This window comes from Myotis nattereri, assembly GCF_964212035.1.
Source record: "Myotis nattereri genome assembly, chromosome: 6".
Classification (NCBI taxonomy): Eukaryota; Metazoa; Chordata; class Mammalia; order Chiroptera; family Vespertilionidae; genus Myotis; species Myotis nattereri.
The window spans coordinates 89,805,829-89,824,413 of NC_138081.1; the positions used below are offsets into that span (position 1 = coordinate 89,805,829).

General features: G+C 39.1%; 1 protein-coding gene across 2 annotated transcripts in view; it reads left to right on the forward strand.

The window, feature by feature from the left end:
* UST (uronyl 2-sulfotransferase) overlaps positions 1 to 18,585 on the forward strand; it is a gene marked incomplete at its 5' end in the record, with an annotated part of 258,937 nt that overhangs the window by 129,201 nt on the left and 111,151 nt on the right. For both annotated transcript variants that reach the window (XM_081093661.1, XM_081093662.1), the window contains one exon: positions 17,085 to 17,240. In XM_081093661.1, coding sequence (XP_080949787.1) covers positions 17,085 to 17,240 — 156 coding nt within the window. The remainder of the gene's footprint in view (positions 1 to 17,084; positions 17,241 to 18,585) is intronic.

Genomic DNA, 18,585 nt, shown 5'->3' on the forward strand with positions numbered 1-18,585 from the left:
TTTTTAAACGAGAAAAAAATTTAAAAAAGAAGTGACAAACTCCAATGAAGGATTTGCAGCTCATAATGATGTGTTGACTTTTTACAAAATAAAAAAAAAAGAAAGAAAAAGGAAATCATTGCAGTTTATAGATTTTCTCCAAAGGTTTCCAACGTGTCAGTTGTTTGCAAACATATTGACCAGTGGAGCGAGGAGGGAAAGATGCCCAAGTCCCAATTCTAAATAAGTTACATCAAAGCTTATCAAGTATTACTCGTCTGAAGCTTCAAAGGCGTTGTTTATAAATTCCTGAAAAATAAAATTGCATTTCCAGCCTTGGATGTGAGCGATTCACTGGATGAGCTCACTTCCTGTGATGGATTGGAGAACAGAGTATGGCCTTGAGAACAACTTACATTATAGGGCAAAAGTTGTGTACAGAACACATAACCTTCCAGGTGCAAGGTATGCAGACTGGAGTCTAAGTGCACTTACAGTAAAGTTGGGGGAGGGGCATGTGGGCTGAAGGACTCTTTAGATGTATGACGGAGCAAATTAGTGTGCTGTGTGGGTTGTTGTGTTTTTTGTTTTTGTTTTTGTTTTTTTTAAATAAACCTAACACATCTTCAGGCAGGAGATTTACCATAACAGAGCAGATTAAAATCACTGTAGTGGGTTACTTGGCTGCTGGTGCAGACGGATGTTTATAACAATTGTGCCTCCTTAGCCAGCTCCCTTTGACTTCCAACCATATGTATTTTATCAACTACCCAGAAAAGAAAGCATCCTATTAAACAAAGAAAAAATTAAAACGGGAAAGGTCTGCATCAGCGAGAAATGTGTTTGGCAGAAGCAACAGAAAACCTAATTATAGTGGCCCAGGCAGGTGAAGAGGCTTATTCCATGCGGCCAGCAGTCCAAGCCTGATGTAATGGCATGGCAGTGCCATGGGAGAGCTATATATTTTCTTCTGTTGCCATCCTCGTTAGCTTGTAGATGTTAGCTTGTAGGATGATCATCACGCCTGTTTCCTCATGGTCACAATATGGCTGCTGCACTTCTCACCATCTGTGTTCCACAAAGAAGGAAGGAGTTGAACATCAAGACAGAGGATTGAAAAAGGATGCCAGATAAGTCAGTCCATTATTAAAAGATTTCTCAAAAGGCTAATTCAGCCATATCCACTTCTATCTCATTCATTTGTTGAATGAATGTTCAGAATTTGATCACTGGATCACCTCCAGCTTCAAATGAATCTAAGCAGATGAATATTTTTAGTTGGGTATATTGTTATCTAGAATGAAACCATGATTCATTAGGATGGAAGAAAGAATATATACTTGGTAGGCAACACGCAGACTCTCCCCACAGATGATCATCATTTCAAAATGTTTTATGTAATTGGTAATAGGTTTTGAAAAACTGGTTTTCCATATTAAAGGTGAGACTGTAGGGTCTAAAAGAAAAGCAACTATCAATACAAAAACAGAATATATTTACCTTCCAGAAAAGTATTCACTGAAGATATTAATGGTGCAATGCAATAATGATCGATCAATCGCTAGTGCATTCCTCTTATGTACTGGGCTAGGTCCTGTAAGGGGGAGGGAGAGAGAAAGAGAGAGAGGAAGAGAGAGAGAGAGAGAGAGAGAGAGAGAGAGAGAGAGAGAGAGAGAGAGAGGGAGAAGGTGAGGTCTCAGCCTTCCCAAGGTTAGTGAGTGGACTAGGTTGGCATAATAGGTTATAAGACCAATCAAAGAATTATAGAAATCTTCATGTGCTTAACGAAAGGATGAGTGAATGTAGACTCTATATGGATTTCAGTTCAGAGATGTGGACTATATCAGGATGGCCTAGAAGAGTTAGAGAGGGATTCGTAGAAGAAGTTGACTTTTAAAACAGGCTTATTCACCACTTTCTCAGACTACTAGTGAGGTCTCCAAGGTGGACGTGATAAAAGCCCAGTGTGACTGCTTAAACAAACATGAAGTTGTGTGTGTGTCAGTGTGTGTGTGTGTTTGTGTGTGTGTACATGCACACATGTGAAGCTATCTTGCTGGGCAGGGATAATATATTTACCCACATCACTAAAGTGTCTCAATCAGGTATGGCTGGATCCAGGGACCATCAGCCCTGGACTATTCTTATCTCCCAGTTCTTGGGCAGCCAAACTCTTAGGTAAGCCCTCTCTTTTGGTGGTTTAATGCCCACCCGCAGGTGCAGGCCTGACCCCAGTCAGAAAATTTTACTTTTAATAGACTCACAAAATCCTGAGATGATCACTATATTCAGTGAATGAATGCGCTGGTTGACCATGACCAGTTCAAACACTCCCCTGACGCAGGATTTGAGGGCAGCCCTCCACATTCCTACAGACAGAGCAGGAGAGGGGTGATGCATAAGGAAATGAGATACTGCTGCCGAGAGATAAAGGAACTGACAATTGTGACAGGCTTGCAGCTAGTTTCCCATGAGATTGTGGATATGGTCATAAGCAAAGAAAGATAAATCACAAGCTGGTTTTTAAAAAGGCAACAAAATAATGAGAATGGATTTTATTTATTGGTGGATTTACTTACTGCTTGGCTCATTCTTCACACAATTTGAGGCCATCTATAGAAAATGTAAAATGAAATTATAAAATATCAAGGCCATGCAGAATATACATTATAATAGAAACTGCAATATATAGAGACCATAGTTCCAAAATATTGCTGTACTTGAATAACCCTCAACTGTAGTTGAATTTCCTGGTAGTCAGCAGGAAAATGGGTCTGTAAGTGGTTACAAAATTCTCATTTTCCACGGAGTAGAAATATGCTAGTTTTTCAGATAGTGTAATGGATGAGAAAGCATGCATTTTGGTTTGAATGCCAGTTCTGCAGTTGACCTTGGACAAATCATTTCATTCCTCTAATTCTCATTTTTTCATCTTTTATATGGGAGTACTTGTACTCATGGTATTGGATTGCTTTACAAATTAAGTGAGATAAATGCATTTAAGGTTCCAAGAAATAAGAGCCCTGAGAAGACAAAAAAGGAAAGGAGACAGTGTGGGTCAATGACATCCGTGTCACAAACACAGAACTGAATTGGATGATGCTGTATCTTACAGTGTCCCTTGATGACGACCAAGAACACGATGACAAACTCACTCAGACAAACAAGCTCTTGATGGTGCCAAGAAATGATGCCCCAATAGACAGATTGTGATGGCCCAACTTGGTCTAAGACTTAAAAAATCCAGAGTGTACGGAGAAATTGTGGATTTGGTGTCCTTCAAACTATCTTTCGTACATATCAATTCTTCAGCCAGCCTTTGGATAAATTGAGCAGCTCTCTGTTCAGAGATACAGTCTGGGCGTGGGCCTGGAGTGGAGGTATTGGTGGATGATGAGCCCCTGTTCTTCAGGGATGTAGGTTGGACCTCAGGCCTGAGACTGGCCCAGGAGGATGGTCATCCTGCTGGCAAGGACTGTATTTACCCCACTGTCCCGGGGCCACTCTAGACCCAGAATTAGCAATGGACTCATAACCTGTGGCTCTTCCCCTCATTTCAAACTTCAGTTTCCTTTATTTTACCTCATTGATCTATCTCAACATAAACTCTCCTAACAAGGATCTTCTTACTGCTTATGCAGGTCCAACTCTTGGGGAAACACAGAAGTTTTACATGTGATGGGGGTTCTCTAGCTATAAAGACTATTGTTGCCCTATAAATTGTCTTTCTCTTTTTCTCGTACTATTAGTAAAATCTTGAGAGATGTTGAATATTCATGTCAATTTAAAAAAGATTTGGGTGAATAATTTTAGAATTTCTTTTATTTAGCAATGTTTAATAGCCCGAATAACTCCCTATAGAAAACAGGGTGCTTCATCTATCTTGGTGGAAATTTCTGAAAAATCTGTTTACCCAGCACCAAGTAACAAATGAAAACAAATTAAAACCAACCTATAAATACTGTGGAAACAGACTCTCCATGACCAGATCCGTGCTGAGATCTGGGTGAATTGTGTCTATATGCCACACTTTTTCAAAATTCATTTATGAAAAAGTTGTACTTGTGAAAAGCCTCCAACATGTAGGCAGTATGACATTTCTTCATCTGAGAGCAATTTAAATATCTTGTTACCATCTATAGCTAAAAATACTGTATGAATTCCAGATTCTTGTGTGGAGTTAATCTTCCAGCTGAAGTTCACCTTGTTGCTAATTCTTCAACTCATTTCAATGCATGGAGGGGTGGGGTGGGTGATGTCATTTTATATTCCGTTCTCCAGCTATCAGCAAATCTGCCAGGGAGGGAAGAGCTACAGGGGTATATTGGAATATAGCCACCAAGTGGACCCTTGTCATCATTTAGAAATGTTTTCTGTGTCTGCCACTGTTCTTCCCTTTTCTGCAGCTGAAATTGGGATTTATGAAAGAATGTTTGAAGAATTAAGGACAATAGGGCCTTTGAATACTTTGGTATAGCAGACCCTATTGGTTGCTTACCCTACATCCATTTCCCCAGTCTCCTCCTGTTTAGCAGAAATCTGATTTTGGTCAAATTCTACCCTGTGGGGAAGGTAACTCCATCCCCAGCTCCGGGGTGAATCCTGAGTAATTTAAACTTATAATAGTGGTTCCCTTCCCTTTGCTAATGGTTAGTTGAGATGTAGGCAGGTAGTTTAGATCTGGCCAAGGAAGCATGAGGGAAAATTGTTCTCAGATCATAAAGGAAGGTAAAGTGTTCAGTTCTTAAAGGAAGCACCCAAGAAAGATAGGCTTTTCTTTTCCTGAACTTTGTTATTCTGCAGGCGATGGCTGGAATTGCAGCAGCCATCATGCGACTTAAGAAAAAGCTAGTCTGAGGACAATGCTAACTTACTAAGCCAGCAGAGCAAGATAGAACAAAAATATGGAATGAATCCTAAATCTCCATACCTAAGGACTTCTGTTTGAATGAGAATATATCTTTCTGATTGTTTGGATGGGGTTGGCTTTTTAGATACCCACAGACAAAAGCATCCTTTTTGATATACGGAGATATGACATAAAGTCATGTGGAAGCTACTTGTTCTTAGATGCTGCAGCTCCTCCATTTCCTGTCCTGTCTTTCTAAGTCCAGTGGGCAAGAGGGACAACACTAGCCCAGAGAGTTAATGATTTTTGCATGGTGTGTTTTCCTTGCATATTATACATGCAACACACACATATTCATGAATATAAAACATGCCAAGAAGCCAGCTCTATAGAGCCAAATAAAGCATGAAAGTTCCTTATTGATTCAAACCAACAAGAATTAGGTAGGTCTACTTTGGTAAAGGGAGAATGACTAAATTGAGGCTATACAATTTCAAGAGATACTAAGCCATGTTCTCTGTGTGAAACTTCTCTGAGTCTCCCAGACCATTACTCCTTCTCCCTGTTCTTGAACCACTGTGTTCATATTTCTACTGGAGCACTGGCCACAGAGTATCAGAGCACAGGGTGCCAGTCTTTGATTCCCTTGTTAACTTGTGAGTTCATACAGGGGACATGTCATATCCTTTGTCGTATTCACTCATTTGACAACTATTTCTTGAGTCTCTACTATGTACCAGTATCTACTATGAGCTGGTACTGAAGATACAGTAGTAAAGGAAGCACATGTGCTCCTATAATCATGGAATTTAGAGTCTAATGTCAGAGACAGTCATATCACAATAATCAGTTTATTGCTGATAATCAACTGACTGGCACTCAGTAATTATCTGTTGAATTCAGTCACAGAATTTTCAATATTTCACCCAGCCTCCTACCCTCCCAGAGGTCCGCCGAGGTTCATATTGTGGGAGAAAGGCTCCCAGAAGCAAGTGAGGTCCAGCCCAATGGGCAAGCTCTTTTCAAGCCTCTGCTTGCAGCGTGTTTACTGGTCTCATTGGCCAGTTGCATGGCAGGCCCATGGTCCATGTGGGAGGAGGTTACACGCTGCATGAATATGGGAGGTGGGATTGGTCAGGGCTCTTGACTGTACTGATCTACCACACTATTTTAAAGTGTGGGTTATGTTATAAAACCTGAAACTTAGCCAAGGAATTTAAACAATGGTCATTTGAATCCAAGAATAAGTTTCTTTCTACAAACTCACATTCAAATTAAACTTCTATTCAGACATTTTAAATGAAAAATGATTGTGTGGTTCACAGTGAACAGTGGATCTAAGCCTTTAGTCTTAAAATCTTTACACAGTGCTTTGATGAGAGAGAAGAATATAGGCAACCAAGTGTGGATGTTCCCCCAGCCTTTGTATTATTTTCCATGGTGGCAATGTTCTCTTGTGAAGTTTTCAATGAGAATAATTGACTCTTCTCCCATCCCCAATATCCAGAGGAGACCATTCTAGATTAAATGGTTGGTCCATGCCAGCAACACCTGCTCTAAATGATGAAACTTACAATCAGTAATCAACACTTCTCCTTTATTGCATTGTAACAAATGAATTTTTAGATTGGGCTCAGAGTATAAATTCCTAGCTAAAAAAAGAATCAGACAAATATGAAGAAATAAAGCTTAACTTAAGCAGACTCTTAAATCTTGAAAGTCTATATAAAATGTCTATGCATGTTTTATTTGGGGAGGTGTGTGATTAAGAGAAAATATGTTACAGATCTGAATGAAAAGTTAAACTAAGAATGGGGGTCTGGTGGAAAGATTATTGACCTACAGGTATCAGCATAATTCCATATTCTGGTCCAAAACTTAATGTAAAAAGCCAATTGAGTTGTTTAACACTAAAAATGGAACAGCTCCAGTTCTGGCACTAATTTGAGGATCATGCGTTCTCTGTTCTAACTGGGAAATCTGCGACTCTCATTTTCAGAGTTGTGTTTAATAAGGGCTGTAGATCACGGAATATATAGCATAAAAGAAAGTCCCAGAAATGTGTGGAATTGGTCCAGATTTACTACATTACTTATAGTGCCTTTGAGTTGAACAAAACATACAAGGCATAAACACACAAGGATGCGGGTTAAATAGGTGCTCCAAACCCACCCTGGGTTTCCCCATTTCATGTTGGTTATAAAAGCCATAAAGAAGGTTTTAAAGGCTCTTATAAGAGTGGGCAGAGGTGCTGTGCACAATGCAGTAGGGTTATCATACATGTATAGAAGCAAGGCCAAGTCCTGTGCAAACACTTGGAAATATTTTTTCAGTGTGATCTAGTCTCTGAAACTTTTGCATCCTCTTCATTCTGCTTGTGTTTTATACCTGTGGCATATGCACCTCATTTCTCTCTTCTGTCAAACATATGAGTGTCCTATGGTCTCAGATTTCTATGGATTAACCCTAGGTTTGAACTTTTGAAACTGTAATGTACTAGAAATAAGATACCCAGATTATGGCCTTTTTATCTGTGATTTGTGTACTGACCAGAGAATGAAGGATAAAGAAAGTTGCAGAATTAAAAGTGAATCTGTCTTATCTCAATATGCATATTTTCTTCACATTTGTCAATATGAAGTTTGAAATATTCATCTTCCCTGTCCCTGGAATTGATGGCATTTTATGAAGGTCATCTGAAATTTGAGTTTTTAATCCAGCTGGAAGTCACATTTTTCTGAAGAATACCTTAAAGCTCAACTATGATAGTTTAATCAGCACATCCAAAAATTATTTCTGGCTCCTTGTGAAAATTGCTTTTTTGTATGAGGTTTCTGTTTCAGCATGCCGGGTATTACATTCCTGGGAACAGCGTAATGATGCTGTACATGGTGGAGATAAGGACATTAGCTAGACCAGAATGGAATGAATATTTAGAAGTGCAGAGTACCATTCAGATAACCCCCTGAACATGTGTAAGTATTGTGTAACCCTGTCTGAACATCATGCAGTGTGAACAGGAAGGAGCCTTGAAATCAACCGATTCAGTACCCCCAATTTACACTTGAAACTCTGGCCCAGAGAAGTTGTTCAGGGTTACTTATTCAATGTCACCCAACAAGTTTGGCTAAGGGGATAGCCAGAATGTCATGACTTTCAGTCCAGGGAACTTTCTCCCCTTCCCCATGCTTTTTCTTATATGATATAACAAACAAGAGTATTTCAAAATATGAGTGTAAAAAAATTGATGGACTTTCTTTATAGTTCTAGGAGACAACCAAAAGATACGTAATTCATAGGACAGCAAAACTAAATGATAAATATGACAGCATTGATTCAAAAACAATATTTAATAGTATTTTCATCCCAATAGTCTATCTACTTAATAGGCAGATATTTATTAATTATCCACTATGCACATGCCAGATAGACCCAATCTATTATAGAAATAAAACAGATGGGTTTGTAAAGGATTTATAGCTATGTTTGTCTTTTGGAGATAAAATTTGAAATGGACCTGTTGCAAATAGAAACAGGAGAAAAGAAGGCATATGCTCAGGTTTGGCAAGGCTTCTGGGAGAATGGGTTATTAATAATTAGGGTTGTCATTTGCAGAATGATAATGAGGGAAACTAGAGTTCTTTAATGGATCCTATATATTTTCTCCTCTTGAATGGTGGAAATGAGCCAGGGGTCTAGAGAGTCGATGGTGATTAGAAAACAGATGAATCTGTCCATAGACCTAGAATGGCTCTCTGGGCAATAGCCAGCAAGAATCACTGCCAAGTTCTGGAAGGTACCCCTGGAAGGTGGAACCCTGTGCAGCCTCTGATATTTGGAGATGGTCTTATCAAAACAAAGTAGAGATCTTGAAGTGATTAAAACTGGAAAATAAGACAAGCATAAAGGTAGATTTATTATACAACACACCCAAACAAAGATGGGACATGTACAGAAATGCACCAAGGTTCCAAAATAGAACCGTGAATGCCATGGAGCTGGAATCTGTGTCATCTGCACAAATTACTGGAACTTGTTTTTTTCCTACTTTTCTTATGAATGTATTTGACAAGGAAAATGTCAATACCCAGTTTTAATTTTTAAGGGATTTCCAGGTTACATCTTGATAACAGCATCAACTAAAATTAATCATTTATCAGCCTCAGCAGAGAGCTTCCTTTATTGGGTTACAGTCCAGCCCGCTCCTTTTTCTGCTGAGGAAAATGTGATGCACCACTGTGTCCGAGGAAACTGGAACATAAGGATTCCCTGAATGGATTTAACTGCTCAGAGTCCTATGGACAGTGAGGGGCAGAACTCTTCCTGAGTCCAAGCCTCACAAAGCCCAGGTAGTGATTCTTCCTCCACCATCCACCCCGCAATGTACAGGTGCTGATCATGAAGCACAAGTTTATTAACCAAAGAAAAACATTTTATCCTTGGCATATTATTACTACTGAGGGATTAATGCTTTGACAGGGTTAGGTATAAATTTCAGCTAATCTAAGCAGTTAATCAGAACACCTGTTCTCTAGGCATTCTACTCGAGGAGGCATTGACTAGTGTGAGTGTATTTGTCTGGTTAATCGTGGCTTTTTAACCCTTTGAGTGCCAACCAATATCCTAGGAATTATGCTAAAATTGCCAAGGCATTTTTGCTGATTTTACACCAGTCTTGGAAAAAAAATGATGAATCGCAAGTAAATGAAGTTACATATTCAAAAACTTAAGGAAACCTTTACTACATTGACATATTTAGCAATATCATCATCATTAATAAAAGCAGACTTAGAACTGGACGCTATTTCGAAGCTTTGATAGTGCTCCCGGCACTTTTGGCAAAAGACAGGAGGAGCGTGATCGTGCTCCCTGGCACTCAAGGGGTTAACTATGGGTGAGCGTCATTGGCATGCCAAGGAGACCCAAGAAAGACATAACATGCCTTGCACCGAGTCCCCTCCAGTACCATGCAGGCAACCCTCTCCTGACCTCACTTCCTCAAAAGGCTGTGGTGCAACATGGAAGGCCAGCCTCCTGACCCACATCCTAGACCCGTGGTCGGTAAACCCCGGCTTGCAAGCCACATGCGGCTCTTTGGCCCCCTGAGTGCGGCTCTTCCACAAAATACCACGTGCAGGTGTGCACGTACAGTGCGATTAAAACTTTGTGGCCCATGCGCAGAAGTCGGTATTTTGTGGAAGAGCCGGTATTTTGTGGAAGAGCCACACTCAAGGGGCCAAAGAGCCGCATGTGGCTCGCGAGCCGCAGTTTGCCGACCACTGTCCTAGACTCTCCGTTTCAGTTAGTCTTAGAGTAGAGCCCAGAAGTCTTGAGTTTTTAAAGTTCATAGGTAATTCAAATATATAGCCATTTGGGAACCTCAGCTTGTCATATACTGTATTAACTGTCATTTTGCAAAGACTTCAAAGTGAGATTAATGGTAATTCTTCCAATAAGACCAGTCCCCAGAGAGCCCTTTAAATCATAGAAAGTTTTGGTCCAGACCAGCTTTGCTTTTTACCTAGAAAGTCTTCTTTCTCCCATTCCCGTTTCAAAGCTGGGATAAGCTATTGAAGTTGTGGATGTCATCTGGTGGTGGTTACTGCTGTGCTAGGGGTTTTGGAAAGACTTCTGTTTAATTGGCATGCTCCCCACAAGCCTGCCAGGCCCTGGGGATATGTGGCATGTGCAGAACTTAAAAGGCAGGCGGCATAAAAGTATGTAATTCATAGAGTGAACTATTTTGGAGTTCCCTTCACTCCTACAAATTGGTCATAAAATAAAAACCACAGACAACATTCTTATAACCATAGTTGTCAAGAATGAAGATTCATTTGGGGAGGGGGTGAGTGAGGAGGGCCTTTGGTGTGTACTTCTTTGTAAGATACCCCCCAAAAGAGTAAGTATTCGAAATTTGTGTGTAAATGATAATAGGAATGTTTGATTTGGGGTATAGTTTTCTGCAAGTATCTATTGAAGAAAATGGAGATTTTTGAGGTTGATCTTAAGAAGTCTATAGAAGTCTTTTCATAGTCATTATCACTGGAGGGTATTGTTTTGATAAACATGTCAAGTGCATTTAGGATTTCATGCACATTTTGCTATGACTCTTTTCAACTTTTTCCTTTCCCAGTGGAAGTGGTTCATAGAATCCGAGGTAGCTGGGACTGGACTTCCTGTGATAGGTTAGGGGAAGGAGTGAAGGGAAGACTACATCCTCCTGCTCTTCTTCCCCCATTAGCTGCTTTGACACACTGGTCTTTCATTAGCTACTAAAGCACATCCTCAGGAAGGAGAAAGAGAGGCCGGCTAATCCACTCCTGTGGGTTCCGACTGAGCGTTCCAGGGTCCTGGGTAGTGGATGAGTATGGCCAGTGATCTTGGTCGTGGTAGGTGACTATTGAAACATAATATTTAATGAGATTGGATACATTCAAGATGTAACAAAAGAAAATACTATCTCCATCACGGAAGTCAAACTTTTCCACCCTTTGATGTTATAGTATACTAGAGGCCCAATGCACAAAAATTCGTGCAAGAGTAGGCCTTCCTTCCCCTGGCTGCTTGCCCCAGCTTCCCTCCGGCACCTGGGACCCAGGTTTCCCACCTCTGGCAGCCCGCAGGCAACCGGGACCAGGGCTGGCTTCCCTCCGGCCCCGGCTTCACCAGGAAGAACATCCAGAAGATGTCTGGTCTAATTAGCATATTACCCTTTAATTATTATAGATTATATAGAGTGTCATCCTAGGGTTCAGGAGAACTGGGAACTGGGCTTTAGTTATTACATTCCACTCTTGAGCTTTGTAACCTTGAAATTGCCAGCTGTAGTTTACACATCTAAAAATAGTTCTAACATATACCTCACAGAGTACTTGAGAGGGTGAAGAGACAATATAAAGAAAAGCTCTAGCCAAGTCAAACACAGATTGGGCTGGGGGTAGGTGATACAGGGTGGTGGTGGGGGGGGGGGGTGGATGATGGATTATTCTAAATTGCTTCTAGATCTCAAACTGTTGTTCTATGAATCTATCATCTATTGAAAGAGACACACAGGGGAGTCACATAGGTGCTATTAATGGTGCTTAAATTATTGGATAATTTGAACTCCTAGAGCAGTGGTTCTCAACCTTCCTAATGCCGTGACCCTTTAATACAGTTCCTCATGTTGTGGTGACCCCCAACCATAAAATTATTTTCGTTGCTACTTCATAACTGTAATTTTGCTACTGTTATGAATCGTAATGTAAATATCTGATATGCAGGATGTATTTAAGCGACCCCTGTGAAAGGGTCATTCGACCCCCAAGTTGAGAACCACTGTTCAGGAGAAAGGCACAGCTAGAGTGAAGGCAGTTATGCTGTTTGATTCAGTATTGTTAACAAGGATTCAAAGGGTTTACATGGCACAGAGCCTGGGACAGGGTCAGGCTCACCCCTTCATAAAGATCATTCCCTTTTCTCACCATCATTCCAGAAAGTACACTTCCAATAAATGATGTCAATGATTTTTAAAGCAGACCTTCAGGAGCAAATCTATAGTTCTACCAAAGGCAGGGATGAATCAACTTGTACTGTTGTTAATTTTAATACTTTATCCAACATCAACACAGTGAGTTGGCCTGCCTAAATTTGTCAATTTCTAGGACATTCCACAGGATTCTTTTTTTAAAATGACTTAAAAGCCTCACCCTAAATTTGAGAGAGGTTTTTGTTAGTGATAGTGTACACCGTGTCTTCAAAAGTCACAAGACTGATTCCTAGAGCTCTGTAGCTGTATGTTAGTGTTTAAAGAAATTGTAAAAACGGAGCCACAGTGGGGATATTAAGTTCTCTCTTCTTTTTGCATATTATTTTAGATAGAGCTGCAGGAATAATACAATGATTTTTCTTCTTTTTTATTACTTTTTAAAATATATTTTTATTTTTATTTTTTTTACAGAGAGGAAGGGAGAGGGATAGAGGTTAGAAACATCGATGAGAGAGAAACATCAATCAGCTGCCTCCTGCACACCCCCTACTGGGGATGTGCCCGCAACTAAGGTACATGCCCTTGACCGGAATCAAACCTGGGCCCTTCAGTCCACAGGCTGACGCTCTATCCACTGAGTCAAACCGGTTAGGGCGATTTTTCTTTTTATATGTTCTTTTTAAATAACAAATATGTACAACTATTATTTGGGAGCTTCCCATAAGACTAATGAAATGAAATGAACATATTTTAGAATCCAACTAACCAATAATCTAAAGTTAAATAACATCTTTAGCTCTTAGCAAAAGGGTATAGATAGTAAGCCTACTACTCTATGTATTACCCAAGAAATTCAAGAGATATTAACTGTTTTCACCTATGGTTTCTAAGTAACTGCCTCAATTCTTCATTTAAATCTTCTAAGATATACCTATGCTCTTAGAATAAAGTACTTAGTATGTGGTAACTCACAACTTCTAAGTCATCAGTTCATTTATAACAAATTCTCCCTTGCTATTCTGTGCATGCCAGAAGACAAGGAAAAATGCATTCACCCAAATTCTTGGGCACTTTATTTCTCCAAAGAAATTAAAATTTGTGTTTATGTTGGCAGCTCTATCACAACCATAGTCCATACCTCAGACCGGTTACTATGGAAATCCAAATTACAAACACTATTAATATCAATGCATCAATCATAAAGCCCAGTTCTACTTCCCTGGGTCACAACCTCATAACTAAGAACTAAATGGTTATCTGACTATCTGCGCTTCTGCAGTCAGTGACAGGGAACAGATTTTTTGGATACTTACTGATTGAACCATAAGTAAAATGGCCTGTTATAATGACTATCTTTTTACCTTGATGACTTTTATTAGCATTTGATCGGGAAGGTCAACTATATTTGAAGTTTCTCCTGGTCTCACATTTTAGCAGAATCATTGTGTTAATCAGTGTCAAACAGTCTATTTAAATCCATCAAGCTGGCCCAGCTGGTGTGACTCAGTGGTTGAGTGTTGACCTATGAACCAGGAGGTCACAGTTTGATTTCTGTTCAGAACACATGCTTGTGTTGTGGCTTGATCCCCAGTGTGGGGGCGTGTAGCCGATCAATGATTCTCTCTCATCATTGATGTTTCTCTCTCTCTCTCTCTCCCTTCCTCTCTGAAATCAATTTAAAACAAAAATTCCTCCAGCTGCCGAGAACCAATCAATGTCTATAGAGGCTCTGTATCAGGGGTGGTGAACCTTTTTTCTGCCAAGGGCCATTTGAATATTTATAACATCATTCACAGGCCATACAAAATTATCAACTTAAAAATTACCCTGCTGTATTTGGTCAAACATTGAATTAACTCACTCTAATGCCTTGGCAGGGCCAGACCAAATGATTTTGTGCGCCTTATATGGCCCGAGAGCTGGATATTCCCCACCTCTGCTCTATAGCTACAAGGTGTGTTCTAGGCACTGTGAGGACATCTTATAGGAGATACTGATTGGCCCTAAATAAACAATGTTTTACTTATTGAAAACACACACACACACACACACACACACACACACACACACACACACACTGGAAGAACTATATCAAAATGGTACAGAACTGGTTGCTCAGTGAGTGATACTATGTTTTACTCTAATGACAATTAGCCTTAAACTCCAAATTTATGAAATGATACTCTGGATATAAAATATTTCAGGAAAATAAGTAAACCTACAATTACAGAACAAAATTTAAAACTACATGCCGACAGTAAGTTTAGGGTATGTTTATGTTGTATTATATTCGTTAACTTTGGGCCTTTTTATGGTCTTAATATGAGCTGAATGAAAGAAACCTTGGAATATCATTTGTCAATTGTTGTTCAAGGCTAGTGTTCAAAATTGAAATAATATCTTTATTGGGGATATAAATATTTAATCAGATGCTTTTCATAATGGCTTCTAAGTCTATCAAGCTCATTATAACTGAACAATAGAAAAAAAGAAATAAAAGGCATCCATATTGAAAAGGAAGAAGTAAAGCTTTCTCTGTTTGCAGATGACATGATCATGTATACAGAAAACTCTAAAAAGTCCATAACCCTAAAAAAACTATTAGAGCTAGCAAATGAGTCCAGAAAGATTGCAAGATACCAGATCAATATAGAAAAAATCAATTGTATTTCTATTAATGACAAATCCATCCCAAATGAAATTAAGAAGATAATTCCATTTATAATAGTATCAAAAATAATAAAAGGAGTGAAGGCTTTTACACTGGAAACTGCAAAACATCAATGAAACAAAGGAGAACTAAATAAGTGGAAAGACATCCTCTGTCATGGATTAATATTATTAACATGGGTAATAGTCACCAAGTGGATCCACATATTCAACACTATGTTCCAATCAAAATCTCAACTGCCTTTTTTGCAGAAATTGACCATCTTATGCTACAATTTATATGGAAATGCAAAGGGTCCAAAATAGCCCAAACAATCTTGAAAAAGAGGAACAAGGTTGAAGGGACTCATTCGTCCTGATTTTTAAACCTATAACAAAGCAATAGTAATCAAGACTGTGATACTGGCATAAGGATCAATGGAATGGAATTGGGAGTCCAGAAATAAAGCCATATATTTTTGGTTAGCAGATTTTCATTTCACAGTTAAATGGAGAAAGAATAGTCTTTTCAATAAATGGTGCTGGAACAAAAGGATATCCATATGCAAAATATGAAGTTAGATCACTAGCTCGTACCATACATAAAATTAACTCAAAATGAATCAAAGACCTAAATGTTAGCACTAAAACTATAAAACTCTTAGGAGAAAATATAAGTGTATATCTTTGTGACCTTGAGTTAGGCCATGGTTTCTTAGATAGGACATTAAAAGCACAAGCAACCAATCACTCCAAATTGGACTCCATCAAAATTAAAAATTTTTGTGCTTCAAAGGCCATATCAAGAAAGTGAAAGACAACCCATAAAATGAGAGAATATATTTGCAGACCATATATTTGTAAATTCAGACTAAATATAGAACTCTTAAAACTCAACAATAAAAGGATAAATATCTCAATTTTAAAATGGGAAAATAATTTGAATAGACATTCCTCTAGAGTAAATATACAAATGGCCAACAAGCGTATAAAAAATATACACACCAACCATTATTGGTCATCGAGGAAATGCAAATCAGAATGACAGTGAGATACCAGTTAAAACCCATTAGTATGGCTATCATTAAAGAACAAACCAGGCAATACCAAGTGGTGGCAAGGATGTGGAGAAATTGGAAGTCTCATGTGGTGCTAGTGGAAATATAAAATGGTGCAGCTGTATTAAAAAGAGTTTGGCAGTTCTTCAAAAAATTAAACATAGAGTATGATCCAGCAATTTCACTCCTAAGATATGTTCAAGGTGAATCAAAAACATATGTCCACATAAAAACTTACACACAAATGTTTATAGCATCATTATTCCTACTAGCCAAGAAGTGGAAACAATTCAAATGTCCATTGACTGATGAATATATAAACAAAATACAATGTAATATTATTCAGCCATATGAAGGAATGAAATACTTACTGATTCATACTACAACATTGATGAACCTTGAAAACATTATGCTCAATGAAAGAAGCCAGACACAAAAAGTCACATATTTTATAATTCCATTTAAATGAGACAGCCAAAATGATAGAGGCAAAACCATAGAGACAGAAAGTAAATAAATGCTCTCAAGGGGCCAAAGTAGTGGAGGAAACAAAAAGTGACTGCTAATGGGTATAGAGTTTCTTTCGGGGTGACCAAGTGTTCTGGAGTTAGATAGCGGTGATGGTTCACAATTTGGTGAATATACTGAATTTTCCACTATAAAGAGTGAATTTTATTATATGTAAATTATGTCTACATAATTTAAAATTGCTATGTTTTTCCTTCAGCACTCTATACATTAAGTTTTAATAAAGCATAATACAACTTGCAAAAGAATGTGATCATTAAAGCACATATTTATATATTTTGTTTCTAAGAAAAACAAGTTCCATGAGCAATCTTATAGGTGGCATGAAATCTGACCAGTTTTTAGTATCAGTGTAGACAGTAAGACAATGAGTCCAGCCTTCCTTCGAGTTACACTGTGAAGGTAAATACGAATTCATCACTTCTGTTCTCTCATTAAGTTCATGCGGATCCTTTGCGTGTAGGTTGATTAAACATTAATTGTTCTGAAGTTGAGGGAAGAATCTTGAGTATTTTAACCCAGAGTCTCTATGTGCTCTCTCATTCCTTCCCAGGTGCTGCCCTTCCCCAGCCAGGTGGTGTACAACAGAGTGGGCAAGTGTGGGAGTCGCACTGTGGTATTGCTTCTGAGAATCTTGTCAGAGAAGCACGGATTTAATTTGGTCACGTCAGACATTCACAACAAAACCAGGCTTACTAAAAATGAACAAGTAAGTTGCCTTTGGCCACGGTTAAACTGTACTTTGCTTCAATTCGTTGGTGTAATTAGTGGGTGCCTTACAGGACATCCTTCAAACCCTGACGGATGCAGACCAGATTTGCAACTTCATACTGTATATTTGTCAGCGTGTGGAAGGAAGTTTAAGTTAAGTGTTCTGGTGGTGGTCTTTAAGCCAGGAAGTTTCCGAGAAGGGATACTTTTGTTAGACCAAAGGACAGTGTGCACTCATCATTGTTTATTTAGCTAAAAGTAGCAATGCATAAATCTCAGATCGTTACACCACCGAGCTGTAGATAATGCTGACATCCTGATGGCAAAAATAAGAAAGGTTTATTTTAATATTTCTTCTTCTATATTTGCTCACAAGTATCCTAGGAACCTGACTGGTCGATGGGGGCCTAAGCTTCCTCTTATGATCAGCTCAGGGGGCCTTGCACTTCCGCGGCAGCATTTGGCATAGTCAGTGGTAGCAAAACCCCATTTCCCAGGGACAGTTCTGGCATAGTCAGTGGTAGCAAAACCCCATTTCCCAGGGACAGTTCTCTCACAATATAGCCGAGCCATACAAGTGGACATACCGGTGGGAAAGTCTGCTCTACATTCTGCCTGGAAGCTATGCAAACAGATTCGACTTTATAAGCTTATACAAAAGTAGAGTCCATAGTCTCTATTGGGGCACTTTGCTGATATAGCACAGTTAGGCCTACTGCTCTCAAGGTCATTTTACAGGGTCAAGTTTGTTAGCTTATCTCACAAATTTGGCTTCTGTGCCTTTAGTACTTAAGGATGGATGAATAGCCACCAGTATAAGGCAGAGTTTTCTAAAGAACAGAACCAGTAGGATGGAGATATCTATCAATTATCAATAAATAGATATAAAAGGAGATTTATTATGAGGAATTGGCTCACACAATAATGGAGACTGAGAAGTCCCATGATCTGCCATCTGTAAGCTGGAGACGCAGCAAAGCCATTGGTGTAACGGAGTTCAAAGGCCTGAAAACCAGAGGAGCCGATGCTGTAAGTCCCAGTCGAAGTTATAAAATGAAATGTTCCAGCTTAAACAGTGAGGCAGGGAAAAGGGGGCGAATTCCTCCTTTCTCCACATTTTGTTTTGTTCAGGCCTTTAAGAGATTGGGTGATGCATACCCACATTGGGAGAACAATCTCCTTTACTAAGTCCATGGATTCAAATGCTAATCTCATTCAGAAACAGCCTCACAGACACCCCCAGAAATTTTGTGTAATCTGGGCCTCCCTTGGCCAGTCAAGTTGACACATAACATTAACCATCACACCACCCAATGATTTTCTAAGTTTGGAGAATAAATAAA